Source organism: Poecile atricapillus, chromosome W (assembly GCF_030490865.1).
Source record: "Poecile atricapillus isolate bPoeAtr1 chromosome W, bPoeAtr1.hap1, whole genome shotgun sequence".
In the NCBI taxonomy this organism is placed as follows: domain Eukaryota; kingdom Metazoa; phylum Chordata; class Aves; order Passeriformes; family Paridae; genus Poecile; species Poecile atricapillus.
In genome coordinates this window covers 47,769,558-47,789,650 of record NC_081288.1, presented here as the reverse complement: position 1 = coordinate 47,789,650, position 20,093 = coordinate 47,769,558, and the positions used below count along the sequence as shown (strand labels likewise).

The 20,093-nt window shown below is 39.9% G+C and overlaps 2 protein-coding genes across 11 annotated transcripts in view; one reads left to right on the top strand and one right to left on the bottom strand.

Moving 5' to 3' along the window:
- The window catches only part of LOC131592206 (periphilin-1-like), a 65,135-nt gene extending 56,190 nt beyond the window's left edge, over nucleotides 1-8,945 (top strand). For 4 of the 8 annotated variants that reach the window (XM_058863573.1, XM_058863570.1, XM_058863572.1 and 1 more), the window contains exon 10: nucleotides 2,621-6,037. In XM_058863573.1, coding sequence (XP_058719556.1) covers nucleotides 2,621-2,830 — 210 coding nt within the window. In that variant the 3' untranslated portion in view covers nucleotides 2,831-6,037. The other 4 variants (XR_009280535.1, XM_058863569.1, XM_058863571.1 and 1 more) reach the window with 4 other exon arrangements.
- A 1,978-nt stretch (nucleotides 8,946-10,923) lies between these two features.
- The window catches only part of LOC131592190 (prickle-like protein 1), a 66,936-nt gene continuing 57,766 nt past the window's right edge, over nucleotides 10,924-20,093 (bottom strand). For all 3 annotated transcript variants that reach the window (XM_058863527.1, XM_058863528.1, XM_058863529.1), the window contains exons 2-8: nucleotides 18,823-19,001; nucleotides 16,584-16,697; nucleotides 15,606-15,743; nucleotides 14,920-15,123; nucleotides 14,246-14,432; nucleotides 13,243-14,106; nucleotides 10,924-11,900 (exon numbers count right to left, since the gene is read on the bottom strand). In XM_058863527.1, the coding sequence (XP_058719510.1) occupies nucleotides 11,044-11,900; nucleotides 13,243-14,106; nucleotides 14,246-14,432; nucleotides 14,920-15,123; nucleotides 15,606-15,743; nucleotides 16,584-16,697; nucleotides 18,823-18,954 (2,496 nt within the window). In that variant the 5' untranslated portion in view covers nucleotides 18,955-19,001 and the 3' untranslated portion in view covers nucleotides 10,924-11,043. The remainder of the gene's footprint in view (nucleotides 11,901-13,242; nucleotides 14,107-14,245; nucleotides 14,433-14,919; nucleotides 15,124-15,605; nucleotides 15,744-16,583; nucleotides 16,698-18,822; nucleotides 19,002-20,093) is intronic.

Sequence of the window (20,093 nt, the reverse complement as noted above, 5' to 3'; positions counted from 1 at the left end):
TTGTTTTTGATTTTAAAAATGTTATTTCTTCTTTCTCCACACATGGAATCATTTTCAAGTTTTAGTTCCAGATGTTTACAGATGAGCTTTCCATGGTCTGAGCTCAAAATCAGTATCAGCTGGAATTTTAAAGATAGGGTTATTTCCATATGTTGTTGGGTCACAAGTTCTTCCAGTATTTTTCCCTAATAGAGAGCTCTTCTTGCATTGTTAGAATCTTTTCTGCCGTTTTCTTTCTTCCTCAAGCATCACATTCTCATCTTATTTTTCAGAAATAGCCTCCTTCCATTCTGTGTAAAAATAGATATTAATGTCATGCCACCATTCTTCTTTCAAGAGCTTTCAGTGCTTTTCAATTTTTTCAAATAGTTGATTGTACATTAAACTGTAATTAATCAACATATTGGTATTCTTTTAATTAATAGTCTCCATTTCCTTCTGTAAAGCATAGTAATATCTCTGAAAGTTGGTAGTTGTGCCTTGGCTTCAGATATAAACTGGTTTGTGAAGTTTTCACTTTTAGACCATGGCTCACAGTTCTTTGTGCTGATGCATCTGGTTTTAGAATTGAATCACTGAATCACATTAATTGAGGGGGGGAAGTAATTTTAGAAGGGAGCGCCTCAGTGATGCAGTTTACATTGCAGCTATACAAATAGATTTATCAGCACAATTGTGAAGGAGGCAGATTATACCAGGAGGATCAGAATTAGCAGCTGGGGCAACAAGCTTGTTGAGAGAAAATTGCTCAATTATTGTTAGAGGAGCTGAGCTGTTTCCTTTGTTTTTTGTTGTTAAAAGTGCCTTCCTGCTCCACCTTTGCCCTCTTCCCCTAATTTAGGTAAATTCTATTTTTTTTAAATCTTTTGCCACAAAGTATTGAAAATGTTCATCTCTTGGATGAAAGTATTTAGTTTCCAGATTGTTGTGACAGCAGAGTGACTTCTGACTTCAGATTCAGCAATGACAAGGGCTCTCTTGATTCTCTTCCAAGTCTTCTTTTGTGAAAGTTTGGAAGAAAAATGTGCTTAGATCAAGCTAGTATTTATATGTTAAGAGTCAGAGAATTTCATCTGGGTTAGTTCTTTGTGGTATAGTGGGAGAAGTAGCAGGTAGCACTGTTTGCCATTAGTTTGCAGACCCATGAAAAGTAGAGCATTTCCTTCAGGTGTAGCCTTGGTACCTCCCCATGAAGCTCTTTCTGAGCCTTTTCTTTGGGAAGAGAGAAAAAAGCAATGCAGATTTTCTCTGTTTGAAGTTCTTTTACCAAGTACCGTGTTTTACTTACTGTGGAGCATGAGCTCTGAGAGTTGGGGTTTTGTGCTGTTATTTTACTACCAAAGAACTACAAAGTGGGAAACAAACCTCTCTGAAAAAATGCCATGTGCATTTCCACACTTAAAAATGTTGAGCTCAAGTTTGGTTTGGGCTACACTCTTCTTTTTGACTTGTTACTCTCTCACTGAAGATTATTTCCTTCCAGAAGGTTCTCTTATTTGCCAACCAGTGTTTGAAAAGTGTGTCTGATCTTAAACTGTTTTCCTAGACTATGGTATTAAGCATTTGAGAATTGTCTTCATTACAGGTATCATTATAATCATTGTATTTCTAAAAATAGTTTAGTTTTGTACAGAATGGTTTTTTGTACAGAAGGTTTTTTGCTGTTTTTCTGACATGAAGATGCTTGAGCTGACCTCAGACTGGTTCTTATGAATGGGTTCTTAGGGTGGATTTTCATTGGGGGAGGGATGGGTGTGTTTTGCTTCGTTTTTTCTTTCATTTTTAGTAAAGGGGAATTGCTTGCATACAGTTGTATCATTTCTGTCCATAATACAGATAAATGTGAAAGGAAAAGGTTGCACAGCTCTATGAAACACAAGTTCAAAGACAAGCAGACAATACCAAAAGATAATTATACTTGGAAAAATATCAACATTTTAGCTTTTTTTCCTCAAAAAAAGATGTATGAAGATAGAAAACTTACTTACCTTTGGTCAAAAATCTAATGTATTTTCTAAATGGGAATTGGCCTAAGAGTTTTGAAAATGAGCTGCATCTGGCATCTTTAATCTTTGTGATTGACTCATTGGTGATTGAATCATGAATGCATCCGAACTAATTATAGTCATCTTCGTCAAGGACTTCTACAAGAAACAGATATCCAACAAACAAACAAAATTTCGTGAAATTATTTAAACACAACTGGCATTTAAAGCATTAGGAAAGATTACAAACTAAATTATTGGTGCTGTGTATGAAGATTGAGATTGCTAGACATTTCACAGTTTAATTTTAAATATATTGAAATGAGAAGAAAATCTGGTTTAGCATTTGTTCTTTGCTCTACTGTTACTTATTAAATATTGCTGCAAGGGGAACTTCATTTTTCTATTATGGTATTTCATCCCATAAAAGTTATTTTTGGTATCCAGATAGTGCTGAGCTAGTTTAATTTTTATTAGCACAGGTTAGAAGAGAGGAAATGGCCAGTAGGTTTTACAGCTGAAACTCATGTTAAATCCAATATCCTTTGTTACATTTGGATCTAACTCAGTAAGGGCTGTTGTGCTAATGTAAAGAGTTTTGCATTTAATAATTTTCTAAAATGTGTTGTTTCTAGGTCTACAGACAAGACTGTGAAACCTTTGGCATGGTAGTGAAGATGCTAATTGATAAAGATCCGTCATTAGAGAAGTCCATTCAGTTTGCCCTGAGGCAGAATTTGCATGAAATAGGTGAGCGATGCGTTGAAGAACTCAAACATTTCATTGCTCAGTATGATGCTGCCAACCAAGATGTATCAGAGTCCTTCAAAGAGGGCTCATACTAAGGACAAAAATTTGCTTTTATCCTCTGCATTGTGTCTGCCACAGTACATAAATCTGCTTTTTGTGGGGAAAGGGGAGCTCTTGTTTGAGGTTTGAACCCAAGGCCTGCGCTCCTTTGTAACAGCTCAGGTGTCTGTTCCCGTGTCTCCACAATTGTAATCATCTTACCTGTTCTTGTTGAAAGGATGTTCTTTTCAAAAATGCTGTAAAGCAACAAACTGTTTTTGAAACCTTACACAGTTACCTTGAAAAAAATGATCTGTTTTCTGTACACTTATGTTTTGATGCTTATAAGTGTAACTTGAAACACTATGTTTTCAATTAAAATACATGAAGCTGCTCTCATTCCTCAAGTTATGCACAAATGTATCTTGTTCACATACATACTATAAGAAGGGAAAACTTGCAAAATTGGTCACAATTACGATTTAAATTATTTATTCTGGTTTAATTTAAAAATTCAGATACATTCCACAAAATTACACTATGGGTTATCTCTAGTCCCTAATTGCCAGAGCAATTAACTTCTTGATGTAAGAAGTGCTGTATTCATGTTCTAATTGCAGGTTCTACGAATGCCTGTTAAATTTTGGTGTTTTCCATATCATGACTCATTTCTAGTAAGCAGTATTATGTAGGATGGATTCCATTTTTTGTTACTGTTTGCTCTATTTTGAATACACTGTACAGAATGTAGCTGTAGCAGCCACTGAGCAGGGAAAGGTCACTTTTCCTACTCTGTCGCTCTCCCCACTTAAAACTTCTCAAGCCTTTTCATCTTCAGTTTTAACAATAAGGATGCTGTGAGTAATCTTTATTTCCAGCTTCAAAAAGGAGCAGGAATTGGGGTGTTGAGGATGGGCAAGGAAAATGAGCAGGACCACCTCTCCAGTAAACCCAGGTTGCTTTGGATTAGGTGTAATACAAAGTTCATCCCTAAGTCCTCAAATTCACTCATTTCAAACCTAGGTGATTCTGGTTAGTGTCTGGCACCACTTTTGACCTGATAGAACAACTTGCAGTTTTGGGAACAATGGTTGAGGAAACCCAAAATAAATTTATATAATAAATAACAAATAAATTTATTAAGATACTGGATTTTTATGAACGTTTTAGGAAAGAGATAATCTGAGTTACAGTCGCAAAGATGTAATGATTGTTTTGTATACATGCACATTTAGAACATATGAAACTCTGTAAAAGGACTAATAACCAAACTCAGTATTTCCAGATTTCATCAGAATGGTGTGCAGAAACACAAAGTGGCAATGATTTTGCATGTACAAGGTACTGTATGTATCACAGTGTATTACACATGCAAATCTTGATATGGTATATTAAATATGTGTTGCATCAGATTCCTGAGATACCTGGTTAGTTCTCATGTCAGTAAGGGGAAGTTTTGCAGTTGGCTTTTCTTAAGAGTTCACAATGCTCCAAGGAGATGACCTGCAACTACCCTTGTTAGCACCTGGAATTGTGTGGGCTGCACAGTGAGTGGGAATCAGCTCATAGATCCTACAGGATGCTAATCTGGGGAGGGAGAAAGGGGAAAAGAGGCAAACTGTTGTGATGTAGTAGCGAGACCTGACCTGCCCCTTCTGGCAACTACCTGGTTTTACTGAGATCAGTAGAAGTGTTCTCTGATGCAGAAGCATAACTACAGCACTTCACTACTTGCTTACAGGACAGAGAGCCTTCAGGATGTTACATATGAGTTTCTACTTTGGGTTAGAAATGCTAATGGAAAAATTAATAAAATCGTGTGTAATATATTTTTTATTAAAAATCTCCATTGTTACTGTACACTTTGTTAGGAGTTTCCTTTGTTAGAAGCCTGGTTAAGTTTACCATTATAAAAATATCCAAGTTTTCAAGTGCTTTTCCATAAAGTAAGACCTAAATTCACAGTCACAGAATCATAGAATATCTCAAGTTGGGAGGGACCTGTAGTGTTGGTTGAGTCCAACTCCCTCCTCCTCAGTGAACCACTAGGAGCATTGTCCAGAAAGTATGAACTTCCCCTGATGCAGCCTTGTTCCATTTCCTGGAATCCTGTCACTGCTCACCAGAGAGAATTCATTTTGCCTGCCCCTCTGCTGCCCACCTTGAGGAACCTGTAGCATGCAGTGGAGTCACCCTTCAGACTCATCCAGGCTCCTCCTTTTATCACCCTGATCACCCTACTCTGGGCACACAAATAGATTTCTGTCCTTACATTGTTGCTCCCAAAGCTTCTCCCAGCACTCAAGGAGAGGCTGCCCCAGCTCAGAGCAGAGCAGGACAATCCTCTCCCTTGCCCAACTAGCCATGCTGTGCCTGATGCCCCCCAGGACAGGGTTGGCCCTCCTGGCTGCCAGGGCACTGCTGATTTGTGTATAATTTGCCATCAGCTGGGACCCTCAAATCTCTTTGTGCAAGGCTGCTATCCAACTCCTCATTCCCCAAGTTTTAAGAATAATCAGGACTATCCTGTCCCAGGTGGAGAATCTGGCATTTGCCCTTGTTAAACTTCATGCAGTTGGTCATTGCCCCCCAGCTTGTTAGTCTGTTCAGTTCTCTCTGCAGGACTTCTCTACTCTTGAGGGAGTCTGCAGCTCTTCTCAATTTAGTATCACCAGCAAATGCACTCAGTGTATATTTGACTTATCTATCTCCATTAAAGAGCACTGGCTTTAAAATTGAGCCTTGTAGAGTTCCACTGGTGACAAGCTGCCAGCCTGAGGTAACCCATTCACTGTGCCTAATCATTTGCTTAATTTTTTTTTTTTTCAATTGATTAAATTTTACCTGTGAACTAGGGAGTTTTTTGAGTTTTTTAAAGTGCTATTTCTGTGAAAGGTTTAATTCACATTTCTAAGTGATAGGTAACTGATTTTCCATCTAATACTTGGGATTGTGTTGAATGTTTGCATTTAACCTTTTGTGATGTATACACTTCAGTTGATGTAAGTAAAATATACTATGGCAGTCCCTTAACTTAAGGAAGAAACATGACTTTTAGTCTTGCTTGCTTTACAAGTGTGTATTTTGGATTAGTTTCATGTCATGTAAAAAAAAAATCGTCCCTGGTCTAGTGGTCAGCCTTAATGGGGCTCTGAAAAGATGTAGGAAGAACACTGGGGGAAAGAAACATACTGTGACAGAGGAATTTAATTTGTCACCTTCAGAGCTTCTGTAAACAGAAATTATTCCTAGCACTTGTTAATGTTGCAGATACCCTTAAAAAATTAAAAAGAAGGTGGAAATTGAAGGAGTATGGAAATTCAGAGTGTCTGCCGAGACTGAAGTGGTTACCTCTGTAACCTCACTGGGGTGAGTTGGCAGCTTTGAGTGACAATGTAAGCAGTAAAGATGGAAATCAGCAACACAACCACTATTGATATGAAAGGAGGTAATGCCAGGTATCAGAGAAAGACCAAATCCTTGTCACCTTGTCTGCAAGATTTTCAATTTTGACAAGGGTAAAGTTTTGCCTTCATTTTTCACTGTCATGAATAGTGGCTGGTACACTTCAAGTTTTTCCTGGAAACATGGTAATAACAATGGGATGTTTTAGCTATTGCTGAGCAGAGCTTAGCCAGAGTCAAGGCCTTTTCTGCCCCTCCACCAGTGAGGAGGCTGGGAGTGCATGAGCTGTTGGGAGGGAACACAGCCAGGACAGCTGACTCCCAGTGATGGGACATCATGCTTGGCATATAAACGAGGGATGGGGGCAAGGAGTTTGCCAGGGCTGCTGCTGTTCAAGGACAGGCTGGGTATTAGTTGGATAGTGCTGAGCTAGTGGGTTTTTTGGTATCACTTCAGGGTTCTCTGTTTGGAATTTTTTGCTTGTTTGTTTTTATCTATTAAATAGTCTTTAACTCAGCCCATGAGTTTCCTTATTTTTCTTACTTTTGTCTCCCCCAGCCCACTGAGGGGCAGTGAGTAAGCAGCTGTGTCATGCTTAGGTGCCTACCAGAGTATGTGCTTCACTAGGAGTATAGGTGCTACCTCCAATAACACCAGCCACGCTTTAGAGCTTTTGTGACTGTATCTGAGTCTTGTGCTGGTCACAGACACTACGTCCCTGTCCTGCTCCGACAGCTGGGCTGAGATTTCTGCCCTCTGAGGGGTGAAGAGCAGGCTGCCGAGCCCCTCACTGGAGAGCCTGATGGACCCTGTCCCAGTGGGGCAGCTGGGGCCCCTTCCTGGTGGGGCTGGGCCCCTTCCCAGGGGTGGCAGAGCTCCTGCCCCCAGCCCCCCTGGTCCTTTTTCTGGTGCTGCCACTGGGAGCCAGTGCTGAGAGCAACCATACAGCCTGGAGTGCCCTATGGTTGGCATATGGTAAGGGTGGGAGTGGCCGCGTGGCCAGGACTGCGCGGCTGAAATTGCCATTGCACACCGGGGCAGTGCCATGCAGCTGCAGCTATCTTGATGAAAGTTCATGATGAACTTTGTTTGCTTAGCTGCTTTCAGCCAGCCATGCAGTGGGCAGGACAAAAGCAGCAGCAGCAGCTTTTCTTGTTTCTGGTGCCCCACATGAAGGAAAGGTGCAGGGATGGCTCCAGCAGCCAGCGCGACTCACACGGTGCCGGCAGCAAAAGACAGCAATTCCTCGATTGCAGAGCCTGGATGAGATCAACTTTTCAGCGCTGCAGAACTCTACAGAAACTGTTTCAATTCATAAAGCTTGAGAACAAATGAATCTAAGAACAACAATTCTCTCCTGAATCAGGAGGAGGAAAGGATGAAGACATAGAGAAAACAACATGGGACACTGAGGTCAGTGAAGAAGGAGCCAAATTCTAGATGGGAGGGGAGTGAAGAGACACCTTAGTTTTGGGCTGAAATTCTTTTGTAAGGCTATGGTTGAAGATACATTTTGGTGTATCAGACTTTGTTTTTTCCCTGTAATTCATGAAATGCATTAGGGGGTTGTAGCAGTCTAACCACAGTCCTGAGCAGAAGCACCAGTGTTGAAATAAGCAGATGTTGTAGTAGCTGTAATCCAATGAGAAGCTTGAACAGAGAGAGATGAGAAACTTCACCCCAGGAATAGAAGAAAACCATGGGTGGATGAAAAGAAGTTTGGTTTTTATGCTAGAACATCTTATCCTTAAAGTAGCACCCCAATAAGTTGACATGACCCATGAACGCAGCTGTAAGAAGGCTGCAAAAGATGGGAAGGACTTCACAATTGCAGATTTCTAGGCTACTCGTGGAATTTAAAAGCCATGAGAGAACTGTTTCTTGTGGAGAAGTCTCCATGGTATGGCAAGAGAGACTCCTCTCCCTAAGAGAACTAAAGAAAGACTATTTTAGAGGTGGTAAACTGACTGAAAGTACCAGGTTTTGTCTCTTTACGTTATCAGTGGGAAAGAAAAGGTGGGGGGAGAGGAGAATTGTTCTGAAAGTTTATTCTGATTATTTATTTATTTATTCCTATTATTTTTTTTTCCTTTTCCTTTTAATTCCTTCCTTCCTTAAAAGTTAAAGTTTTCTTTATACCCTTTAAAGTTTTAGCCTGTTTTGCACTCCTCCTAATTCATATCTCACAGCAGAAAAATGAGTAAATATACTCTAGTGGGTGCACTGGCATTTGGCCAACATCAGACGCACTACATAAATTGGTGCATTGGCCAGGAAACTCCGATTGGTGAACCCAAACCACCACAGTCCGATACCATTCTCTTCAAGGTGGAGGAATCAATTAGAAGTATTTCTCATAAGAAGTTGTCAAAAATAGTAAGATATTGTGTATGTCAAGTTGAAAAAATGAAGTTTTAAAAAGGAAAGTATTAAGAAGCAGTTAACAATCTAGGAGAACTCTAATATTCCGTAAGGTAATGCAGTTTGGGAGAGGACATCTGCTGCATCTCAGGAGATGGTGTGGCATCAGAAGAACTACTTGTGGAGACATTTCTCCATGAGACAGTTACTTGGTCCAACACTGGTAGTGGCACCACAGCATTTTGTTTCTGAGGGTCCTGGTTTCCCATTTTTAGAAACACAGGTGAGAATGGAAGGCCCTAATCATTGTTGGAGCATCCTGGAGAAGGTTATGAACACGTCAGCATCTTCAGCGTCGTAAGTCGTGCCAGTGTGGTGGCTGTAACCTACCTGAGCCCAGCAGGCACATAGCTGCTAGGAAAGCTGCCTGAGCCCCTCAGTAGCCAGGTGGAAGCACCCCACAAAGCACCCCTTGGTGCCCATGCAAGGGACCAGGCATGGCTGTGATCAGCTGTCACCTCCACAAAGCTTAGGAAAGCCACTAGGAAAGTGACTTGCGTGGTGAGCACCATCTCTGGGAGGAAAGGATCTGCTGCTCATTTTACCCTGAAAAATACAAGCAAGTAACTGCTAGTCTGATTACCCTTAGCTGTAGCCTAATTTTCTTTGGTGTAAACCAGTGCTTCTCTTCATTCTGTCCCTTACTTTGTTTCCATACTTCTCTATCCTCAAGAAGGGCAAGCTTAGTTCCAATTGACAGGTTTTTTTTGGTAAGAAGCATCTATTATTTCATTAGTTTCCTTTCTTCAGGTGATCAGAAAGCCAATGGCTTTAGCATCTACTATCTTCATTGGTAGATATGCACTGTTAACAAATTCCCACTCTTTATTTAAAACAGTGGAAGAAGTTTATTAGAACTTAAAATAGCTCCTGCTCCATATCTGAGTTCAGGGCAACTACTGTGATTACCTCCTACGTTATAGTTTTTGCCAGCTTGCCTTCTAGAACCACTCAGTATCTCTCTTCCTTTAGGTAAGCAAAGTTCAGAAATTATTTTTGAGGAAGAAGGGGGAACAATAATAAAAAAATCCACATCCACAGAAGTTGCATACTGGTTGTAATGATATATTCCAAGCTTGTGTGGTTTTTACATTTATATAGTTTACATTTTGCTTGACCCATAAATAATACTTGCAAGATTAAGAGGGCCATAGAGAGTATTTACATAGCCCCACCATGCATACAGAGCTTTTAATACCTAGTAGACAAAATTAAGCTGTTTTGCACTGAACATTTTTCAACTTAAACCCCCTGACTAAAGTACAAGCAATATTTCAACCATAACACTGCTGTTAAACCCCTAACAAATCTAGTCTGATATTGTAACAAACTTCTTCAAATCCAGGGATATAAAAATATTCAGATTTTAAAATTTTAACTGTACAATATGTACATTAGTATTTGCACTGTTAAATTATGAATACATTTAAGCCTATGAAATACTACATTATAAATATCAATGTTTTTTTTACTTAGAATTGCAGCTAATACATTTTAAAACCTGGATAATGCATGTGAAAAGACACAATTCTGGAGCCTAATCCTTTAAGCCCATATGAAAATATTTGTTACATAAGTAGATCCATTGACTTAAATGGGGTTACATGCCTGAGCAAAGGACTCCAGCAGTTGTACCTCTCTCACTGCTGAGGGGTGGGGGACATGGCAGAAAAATCATCACCACTCCTTGGCAGCTAAGTCCAATTCCAGAAGCTGAATTAATATCTTCCTTTGAACAGGCATGAAGAAAACCCCAAACCAAAACCAACCATCTCAGACTTTCTCAAAAAATTGTAGAGGAAAAACCATGAAAATTAAATGTACAGAACATACACTGCTGCTTTGGGATACATCACAGCTCCAAACATTTTGGCTCCCACATTATGATTTTTGCTTTCTTAAGGAGCATTTTCCCAAATAAAAAGAATCCAGTTTTTGTATGGAAACTTGAATGAGGGAAGAGTAAGCTTTATCCATGAAGAAAGGGCACGGTATAGAGCCTTCCTGGCAGCAAGAGGAAGAAATCAAAGATCACCCTGTGTGTCTATAGCTACAGCACAGGACTGACATTTTTATTTATTCATCTTTGTTGAATCCTCTCAGATAATTCAACGTAGGTGAATAGTGAGCGTAAAATAAAATGTCAACAAAAAGTCTGTATTAAGAACGACAGTAACAGTATTTTGACAGCTGAAACACAGTGTGTAAACCTAGCAGTATCTAAGCAGATCATTTGGCGTGGTGACATTTCTGAATGTTACTTTTACAATGTAAACTCTGGCACAGTTATCATTTACATGGTTATCACAGTTATCATTACAGTGGCAAAGCATTATGAACTTTAGCAACTTGCCTAAGTACAATTATTAATAAAAAAAGATGTGGTTCAGACTGTAGCTACAGAATTGACTGGTCCTCCCAATTAAGAAATATTAGTAATTAATTACGATATAATACAATTCTTTCCTTTGTGTCCCCTCTTCTTCTTTGATTTGGTTGTCCTTTGTCCAAACTGAGAACTAGATAACGCAGTAGTTGGACCAGAAAGATCATCTGTATAGTACGGATATCTCAATGACCGTGGCTGTGGAATTGGCTGTCCTAGAAAATATCCTTCCTCTTCAGAATCTGATGATGAGGATGAAGTTGAACACCAGGAGTCATCTTCCTCACCATACAATCCAAAAAACTTATCAACCACCTGATTCCGCAGTGCATAGTCAGACCTGCTATGGGCATATTGTCCGTACAGCTCCGCATTTTGAATATAGGCCCGAAGCTCACGTGAGCTTCTATTCTGAATAAATTTTTCATGATCCTGAGGGGAGTAATAACGAAATCTCTCTCTTGGAGAGCATCTTCTCTCTGTGGCCAAATTAAGTGCATTATCTGAACGAGACTTCCTACTTCTTCTGCGATGGTGGGAAGGCCGATTTCCACGCTCTTCAAAATGGTAAACACGCCTACGAGTCCTTTCACTCATTGGAGGCTGACGGATTTCAAGATTCTCATAACTTCCATTGTCAATAACATCATCTGAAAACTTCACTTGTTGTGGTCTAGACTGGGATTTAGATCGTCTCAGTACAGGCACATGCACTGGCTTTTCCTCTGGCAACACTTTTTCCTGACACAACTCTGAGCTCAGACTCTTCAAGGACTCAGTACTCCGATGGAGCATTGAAGAATTCAGTGTTCCCATGTTGCTCATCTTCTCACAGTCCTCCACCTCCAGTTCTTGGAAAGTTTGCAGAGAGTAGAGAGATGGCCGTGGCTTGCCTTCTCCATCCATTGAAGCCCCTATGGTGGGAATGGAGAAAGGAGGAAAAAGAAAATGAGAGGAGTACCAAAGAGACAAGTATAACAAAATAGGAAATATTTCTTGTCACCAAGTGTTTGTTTGAACTATTACTAAAAAAACTCCCTTCATAGTAGAATAAGCTTTGTTTTGACTTAAAACATCTAAGTATTAGCTCTGATGACCAAAGAATTAGCTATTATAAGCAGAAGTTCAATGGGCTGAAAATTTTGAAGCATACATACAGGTATGCCTTTTAAGAAAAAAGGATTACTTAAAATTATTCTGCAGTCTATGCTTGCCATTCTTGAGGCTAAAATATTTCACATTTCTAGTACTGTCAAATTCATATTCCAGCTGTTGAAACAGGGAAGCCAAGCTTACTGCCTTGCAAAGTAGGATCCTTACTCTCAGAAAATCATCAAAAGGAAGCTTGCCTGCTGTCCTCTACCTTTGTGTCCACTGACCCTTTATTCCCACAATGACAGCATCAGGTGCCCTGTGATGGTCCCAGGTGAAACACCTCCAGGGCCTCCTCCTCCTCCTGTGCCCCCGAACCAAGCTCCCCTCCTCAGTTCCTTCATTGCTGCTTGGCAAATGCAGCCAGCCTATGGTTGGGCCTCAGCTAGACAAGGTGCTGCAGTAATTTGGGGGAAAGGAAAGGGAAAGGGAAAATGGGTCTTAACTGCCAGGTTTGGGCTTTTTGTACAGAAATAGGAAAGGAAGGCTAGCACACACTTTATCCCTTTGGGTAACTTCAATCACCTTTGACAAGGAGGTTCACAAAAGTGGATTATCAGTTTCCCTTTAGTCAGTGGGGAAAAATAATCTCATAAATCTAGCTGCCTGAGGCTAAGAAGTTTACCATGCTTTCAGATTTTCTATATATTTTTACAAGCAAATCAGGAAGTTATCTGAAGTGTTTTGTAGATTATCTTTAATATCATCCTAATATATAAAATTATTATACATAAGGTATGGAAAAACAGTAATTTGCAGTGGTTTGTACATAAAAGTGGTTGTTTGTACATAATAAATGTGTATTTGAAGACTGTTCTTATTCTGTTTAACATCAATGTTTTTTGTTTTGTTTTTTTTTTTGCTTAAAGCTGAAAAAAAGAGAATTCAAAAGGAAAGGAGAAGAATCTAACAGGATTTAAGTAGCGAAAACATATCCTGTGAAAGATTATGTGCTTGGTAAAAGCTGCTGTCTACTTTACATGCATCACTTGATATGAAAGCTTTTTAAAAATCACTGAAATGAAAAATTTTTATTCAAAATACTCCAACACACATGCTTTTGTTGACCTCTCCATCAAAACCATTCATTTATTTCCCCATTACCTGTTATGTTAGACAGAGCCAAGGAATCCATTGAGTCTCGAACACTTTGTTCTTGCTGTTTCAGGTCAGACAAACATTCGAGTGAACCTCCATACCATGCTGTTTGGTCGTGTTTGTATCCTGAGGCCCCATGTTCCATGTCGAGCTCCTGGATTTTCCTGCTGCTGGCAGGGCCTGGGTGGCTGCCATATGCAGAGTCTCCCAAACCATCTTGTGACTGGGCCCAGTACATGTCTGACTGATACTTCTTACTTGCTAGGCTTGGATTATTTTTTTCCAAGTCAAACTTGCTCTTGACCATGCTATCAGAAATCCAGTGTTCACTTGATCTAATGTCTGCTTCAGTGGGTTGCTGGAAGAGGGTTTTATCACCAAACTTCAGAAGAAGCTGAGTCATGTAGTCTTCATGTTCAGCCCATTCTTCAGGGTCTTCAGGCATTTCTTGCTCTACTCTTCCTTTCCAGAAATCTTCATTAACAAAGCCTGCCTCTTCCCTTGAAAGGCTTAAATCATCCAGCTTACGAGAAAGAGTATCATCAGCGTTGTCTGAAAGGCCAGGAAATTTGTAATTGAGGGCTGGTGACAGGAGGAGAGACTGGCGACACTGGTCGGCTGACCGGCTGCTTTTTCCCATGCGGACACTCCTCCTGGAATCTCTGGATCGAGCAGACTGGAACGCAGAATCAGAAGAGTCGGAGGCATGAACATCCTCTCCCAGGCTGCAGGTTTTTGAACAGTAAATCTGCCCTTGCTTTGGAAGGAAAGGACAGCCAAGCAAAGAGGTCTTGCACTGAGCACAAGAAAAGCAAGTTTCTGTGGCATGCCAGTGCTGTCCATCATAGGTCATCTGAGCATGGTCAACACCTGGAAAGAGAGAAAAAGCAGTGCTCTGGGTCTCTCTAAAAAATTACTCGCAGAATTCATACTTCTGGAATGTGAAATCATTTCATAAATTGGCTTTCCCCTAAATTTTAAGTTTAATGCTTAAAAAGGACACACTTACCAATGTGTTCCCCACAGGTCTCACAGTATTCTGCATAGAGAGATTCAAAGCAGTTACAGCAGAATGGCCGCCCATCCTTCATGATGTACCTCTGTCCACCCAGGATTGTTTCACACTCGAGGCAGCAGAAGTGTTTCATGTGCCAGTGGCGACCTTCAGCCTCTGTACACTCATCAGCAAAAATTATCTTTTCAAAGATAAAAAGGATACTTTTAATTAAGTGGCAAAAATCTCACATTGGGAATTAGAGCATCCTAACTCTGCAGTTCACACACAAAGTTTATTTTTATTTTGCTCCCTTTTGAATACAAGGATAGAAACAACAATCTCCCACAAAAATAAAGAAAAACAGTACAGTCTAAAGAAAAAAAAAAAAAAGAAAGGAACCTAGGAACTCAACCATCAAAGAAGCTTCTATAAAAGGATCATATTTTGTAATATTTTACAATGTTCAATTCTAAACACAAACAGGTGTTTGCTTTCTAAATACCATCTTATTGCTTGTAACATTACCATTTTGACAAGAAATTAAAGATTCCTCAGCTTTCAAACACATCTACGCAGCAGACTTGTGACTTAAGTGACTGCATCTGAAGTGAGGAATTTCCAAAGCGATGCAGTTTGTCAACCGAACAACAGGAGTGTAGCTTGGCTGCAAAATGTGAATTATTTACCTCATCGCAGGCTGAACATCGAGGCTTGAGAAGTTCAGCGTGGTGCCTGCCACAGTGAATTTTTCCATCTTGGTAGAAGTAGATAAGGTCAACAAGAAGCTCATTGCATGTAAAGCACACAAAACAGGAGGGATGCCAGCACACACCAGGACCAGCTCTTGAGGCAAAAACTGCAACTTCACCGCCGTTTACTTTTGTACCACACTAGGAACAAACCCAGAATGTGAACACACTTCCCATCCAAAACTACTAGCTTTTTGCATTTAAACAAGTTAAAACACCAAACCAAATATGAGATTTTGTTCCAAAATTCTGAAGAGGAAAAAACATTATCAGTTTTAGTCTAGATGAACTGCATCTCAATGAATCTTCTGTGAATATAAGTTTATTTTATACTAAATGGCATTTTAAAGTGTATGTCTGCTTTTTATTTGTCATTGCTTTAGTATGAGTCAGCATTAGGGATTTTTTTGAGTAGGAAAATATATCAAAGACTTAGTTCATTCTCAGTAGTATCAAAGGTAACATTTTGCTTAAGCAAGCACTACCTTCTTCCATGCAGTTTCAAAAATAATCTTTTTTTTGTTGTTGTTTTCAGACATAGAGGTAAGTTTAAATTTTAATACTGAGTACTGTAGTTTTACATTATTTAGCCCTGTAGCTGGCCTATGGCACCAGTGTGTTACCTGCTCACAAACGGCGTGCATCACTGCTCTGGAGAGCAGTTTAATAGTGCCTCGTCCCAGTGCCTCCTTTTTGCGCTGGGAACTGAACATCTGCAGCTCCTTCTTTTCCTCTTCACTTAACGACTGGCAGTATCTCACCTTCCAGTGAAAAAGCAGGAGAACTTACATTAGAGACTGAGCTTTTAATGTAACAGATGAGTAAGTAAGTGCATATATGCAAGGAATTCATCAGGCATGCTGCCAATCATCATTAGACTTTTCCTGCTTGCCTTCTCGACCATCTTAATATTTAGGTAATATGGCATAACACAAAAACAGTGTGGAGAGAGATTATTTTCCATTACAGGAAAAAACCCACCATGCTAAACTCAGGAGTTGTTTAGGCAAGAAAAAGATTTTTAGACACTAACCCAAAATCTGCTGCTAACCTAAAATAATGGAATGAACCTAAATCAGCCATAACACTGTCCTTTAGATTTATGGTTAAGTGCCCACGACTAAGTGTTGCAGTATACACAAGACTCTAAGTACTGACACCCCCGCCCCTTTCCTTACAAAGAGCTTGTTTGTTATTTCCACTTCTACTCCAAATTACACTGCATAACTGAGATGCAAACCTTTTACTATCACAAAGCATCCTTTTTGTGCGCCACAATGCAATTCCAGGAATTTGGAGGTTCCTGGTAATTGGTGGGTGGCTGCAAACACTATAAAACCAACTTGTGTTAAGTTTATTGCAGTGACACCAGCCTCCCTAACAAGCAAAGGCAGTGTCCTTCCAGACAGCTCTTATCTGCACACAAGCCAAGTGGACAGCTGAACAATGGACTCAGTGTACACACTCTGCTGCTTTATGGCTCAGATGCCACTGCAGGCCATGGTTTAGGCTTGTAATAAATACACAGGCAGGTAATTCTCCACAGAAAAGCTGCCAGGGAGACCCAAGCCCTGATGGTTCATCCTCAACTCTGTATTTACCTCGTTATCATGGGGTGGCAGCTGATAGAGAAGTTGTTTAATCCGATGTTTCTCTCCAGGGCTGTTAACATAAGGAACCTTCTCCTCTGGCAAGCAGGCAAAATACAGCTGGACCTGACCAGGAGAAATGCAGAGTTCAGACCCAGGGACACACAGGCCCCCAGCACTGCCAGTGTCCTTCGGCTACTGTTTTATCTCAGGTCTCATTTACGAAGGAAGAAGAGGTCAGGCTACATTAAACTGTGACAGGGTTTGTGCTGAAAATACAAGACCCAGATGAACCAGCTCAGCAAACCTGAATTCTCTGATAAAACTCACACCCAGCTGCTGAATGGCTTTTCTGGAATGCAATTTGCAGCGACAATTAGGGGGGGTATCATAAATTATGCACATTTAATGTTCTCATTATTCCCACCCCCTTCAGGGCTGGTCAACAACTGCATGGAAATTCTAAGTTTCCCTCTGCAATTTACCACACAAGACATGAAGCTTTCCAGAAAACAGTCACTGTATAAACAAATTTAATTTGCTCTCTGCATTTTACACATTGTTGAGACAAAAGCTATTTTGTAGTCTCCTGCTGATCAGGTTCACCCAAAGCATCAGCTTTCATTGCTTCCATGTGGGCTTTGGTAAGAAGGTGGAAACATCCTTCCCTTGGGAGGAGGCTGGATCCAGCCACATTTCAATCAGATGCAAATTAACCAGGAAATTTTCACGGGATGAATGTTTTTGTATCAGTCTTCACTCCTTTTTTTTTTTTTTTTCAGAAGAATATTATGACAGGAAAGCTGTAATGAACACTACGACAAAGCCCAATGGCAAAAAATATTTTTGTGGAACAGCTACAGATTTATTGTTTTTCCTATGCAGTTTCCAGCTTGTCACGAGGCCTGGGGCTGTAAGAGCTGACTATTGGCAAAAATATTACTTGCCATACAGACTTAAATAATGCTCAGCAGCTTATTACTGTGCAAGACAAATGAAAAAAAAAAAAAAAAGGCATTAATCAGTCACTTAAGTCAGGAAGCAATTGAAATTATGAGAGACAGGTTGTACAAAACATGACTTGATCTTCATTTAACCGAAATTTAAACAACTGAAGTCTACTGTGAGCCCACTTGCTCCTGACTATATTTCAGGATGCTCCAGAAAAAGATAACGTGCAGCAAGAAGTGAAGATTTAAAAATAGTTAATGCCCTTTTCTCAAGTTTATTGCACTGGTCTCAAAATAAGTAATCCTTCTGGGGGAAAAACCCTCCTGCCTTTAGTGGGTTTGGGCTAACTGGGATTATGAGGATATTTTAGGGCATTTAATTGTTCTGGCAGAATGTTAGCTCACTGTTTGCCTTAAGGTCTGATTCATCATGATTCTTATAGATGCTTAAGTAAGTGATAAAAAGAGTCTCCCTAAAAATAGCCTGTTATTTGGCATTCCTGCTGACTTGTTACTTTACTCATGATTAGGAAAATCTCTGCATTGCAAAAAAGAGACATCTTCTGCACTTTTTAAAACTATGGACTTGCCAGGATTGCTCTACCTCCTTTAGCAGATGTTGCAAAGCCACCCTGGTTATTTAACACTGAAGTCTTGAGTAATTTCACTTTCATTCCCATTGCCATGTGATGTTACATAAAGAAAGAGAACTGAAGAGAGGGGAAAGGACAGCCCAAACAAACCACAAGTGTCAGCTCCAGACACCATGCAAGAGAAATCCTGGCATGAACAAATGGCAGCCATACAACGATTTAACAAGTGTAAAATACATTATTACCTGTCACAGTGACTGAACACTTTCATTTATATGCACTGCTGTACCATCCATGTTCTAGATGTCAAACGCCTAATTATTTAGAGTCATACAAGTGCAGTGAAATACTTGGCCAGGGAGCACAATGTCATGAGGCATGCCATGAGCTTTAATTTAACCTAATAACTTCTTTCAAAAAGAAAGCAAACTTCTATGCTGCTTTTACTTGGCAATACATACCTCTGCAGAATATACTTTTTGAAAAACGTTGACTGGGAACTTTTTTGGAACATAAAACTCCTCAGGGCTGAGAACTTTAAGCTCCCTACACACAGCCTCATTGGACAGGAAATAGAAGTGAAAAGTTCTACGTGAATTAAAATTTTATACATTATAAGAATTTAATTAGACTTATAGAGGCAGCATGTCACTTCCTCAGACAGTCCTTACGAGGCTTATTTTTAAAATGCAGAAACATGGTTGGTACCTGCTCTGGTCTGAGGCCTGGGGGGACCCAGGCATATTCCTCCAAGGCACAGCCAGAATCATCATCAGAGGTTGAGCTTCGCTGACACCCAAAAACGAGGTTATTGGCTTTGGGCTCCATCTCCAATGGCATAAGTGTGAAGTGTCAAATATTTCAGCTGCAGCTCATCAAGCAGTGATCTGGAGAAAAAGATTAATAGAGCTTTAATGGATTTGAACATGAACAACTAATTATCAGTGTAAATGATCTTACAACAGTTTAGTATTCCTTGTGTTGCCCAGAACAATAAATTAGTGAAGCTTCATTACAACTTGCTACAAGCAATTCAAAAGTGCTCAAAAAAGTGACAAAAATAAAACTATTGAAAAAAAAAAACAACAAAACAGAGACCTAGGCACAGATGACCACTTTTGGCAACCACAATGTATTTCAGTATTAACACTTGTCACCTTTTACAGTTCTACTTCCTTCACATCACAGGAGATATATATATATTAAGGTAAATCTAGGAAAGACTCATTGAGCAGATACTAACAACAGGAATGACACAAGCTCTTCCTGAAGTCATTACTACCACTAACCTAGTAAAACAAAAGACATGACAAACACTTGTCAAAAACTCAAGAAATTAAGGGGGAAAGACAATTGTGCAAGTAGCATCCTGCTGGATGGCAGGCACAGAGCACCAAGCATCTGCTGGATTCCTCTGAGAACTTTGGTTTGTATGGGAGCGGAAGGGCGTTGGCCCTGTTAAATATCTGAAATCCAATTATGCCAGATTAGTCCCTTCAAAATACATCATGATTGTTCTGTCAATTTAAAACCTTACAGGGAGATGGTTTTGTTGATTCATGAAGCCTGCAAAGCTTAATATCAGTGGGGTTGTTTTGAGTCACAACTGGCAAAGAAGGCTCTTACCAAGATCCATAGCAGTCTGCAGTAAAAAGCTTAGCAAGATATATTTTTTGTATTAATTCTAGCAGAAGTTCTTAGGAAATTCAGATGAGACATTTCAATGAAATACAGTTAACCAAAATCACAGTAGATTTGTTTTAACATGACGGATATCCTGACCACTTGGGGTAGGACAAGCTTGCTCTTACAGTACCACATTACGCCTGAGCTGTGCCTTCCCTGTTTTAGGACATTCTTTCACCTGTCTATCTAAACACAGATGCAATTTTGTCTACAAAGTTTTCTATATCCAATCTGTAGAAAATTTTATTCTCCTTGACGTAAACCTTGCTGGTGGGTCTAACGAGAGGAGCAAT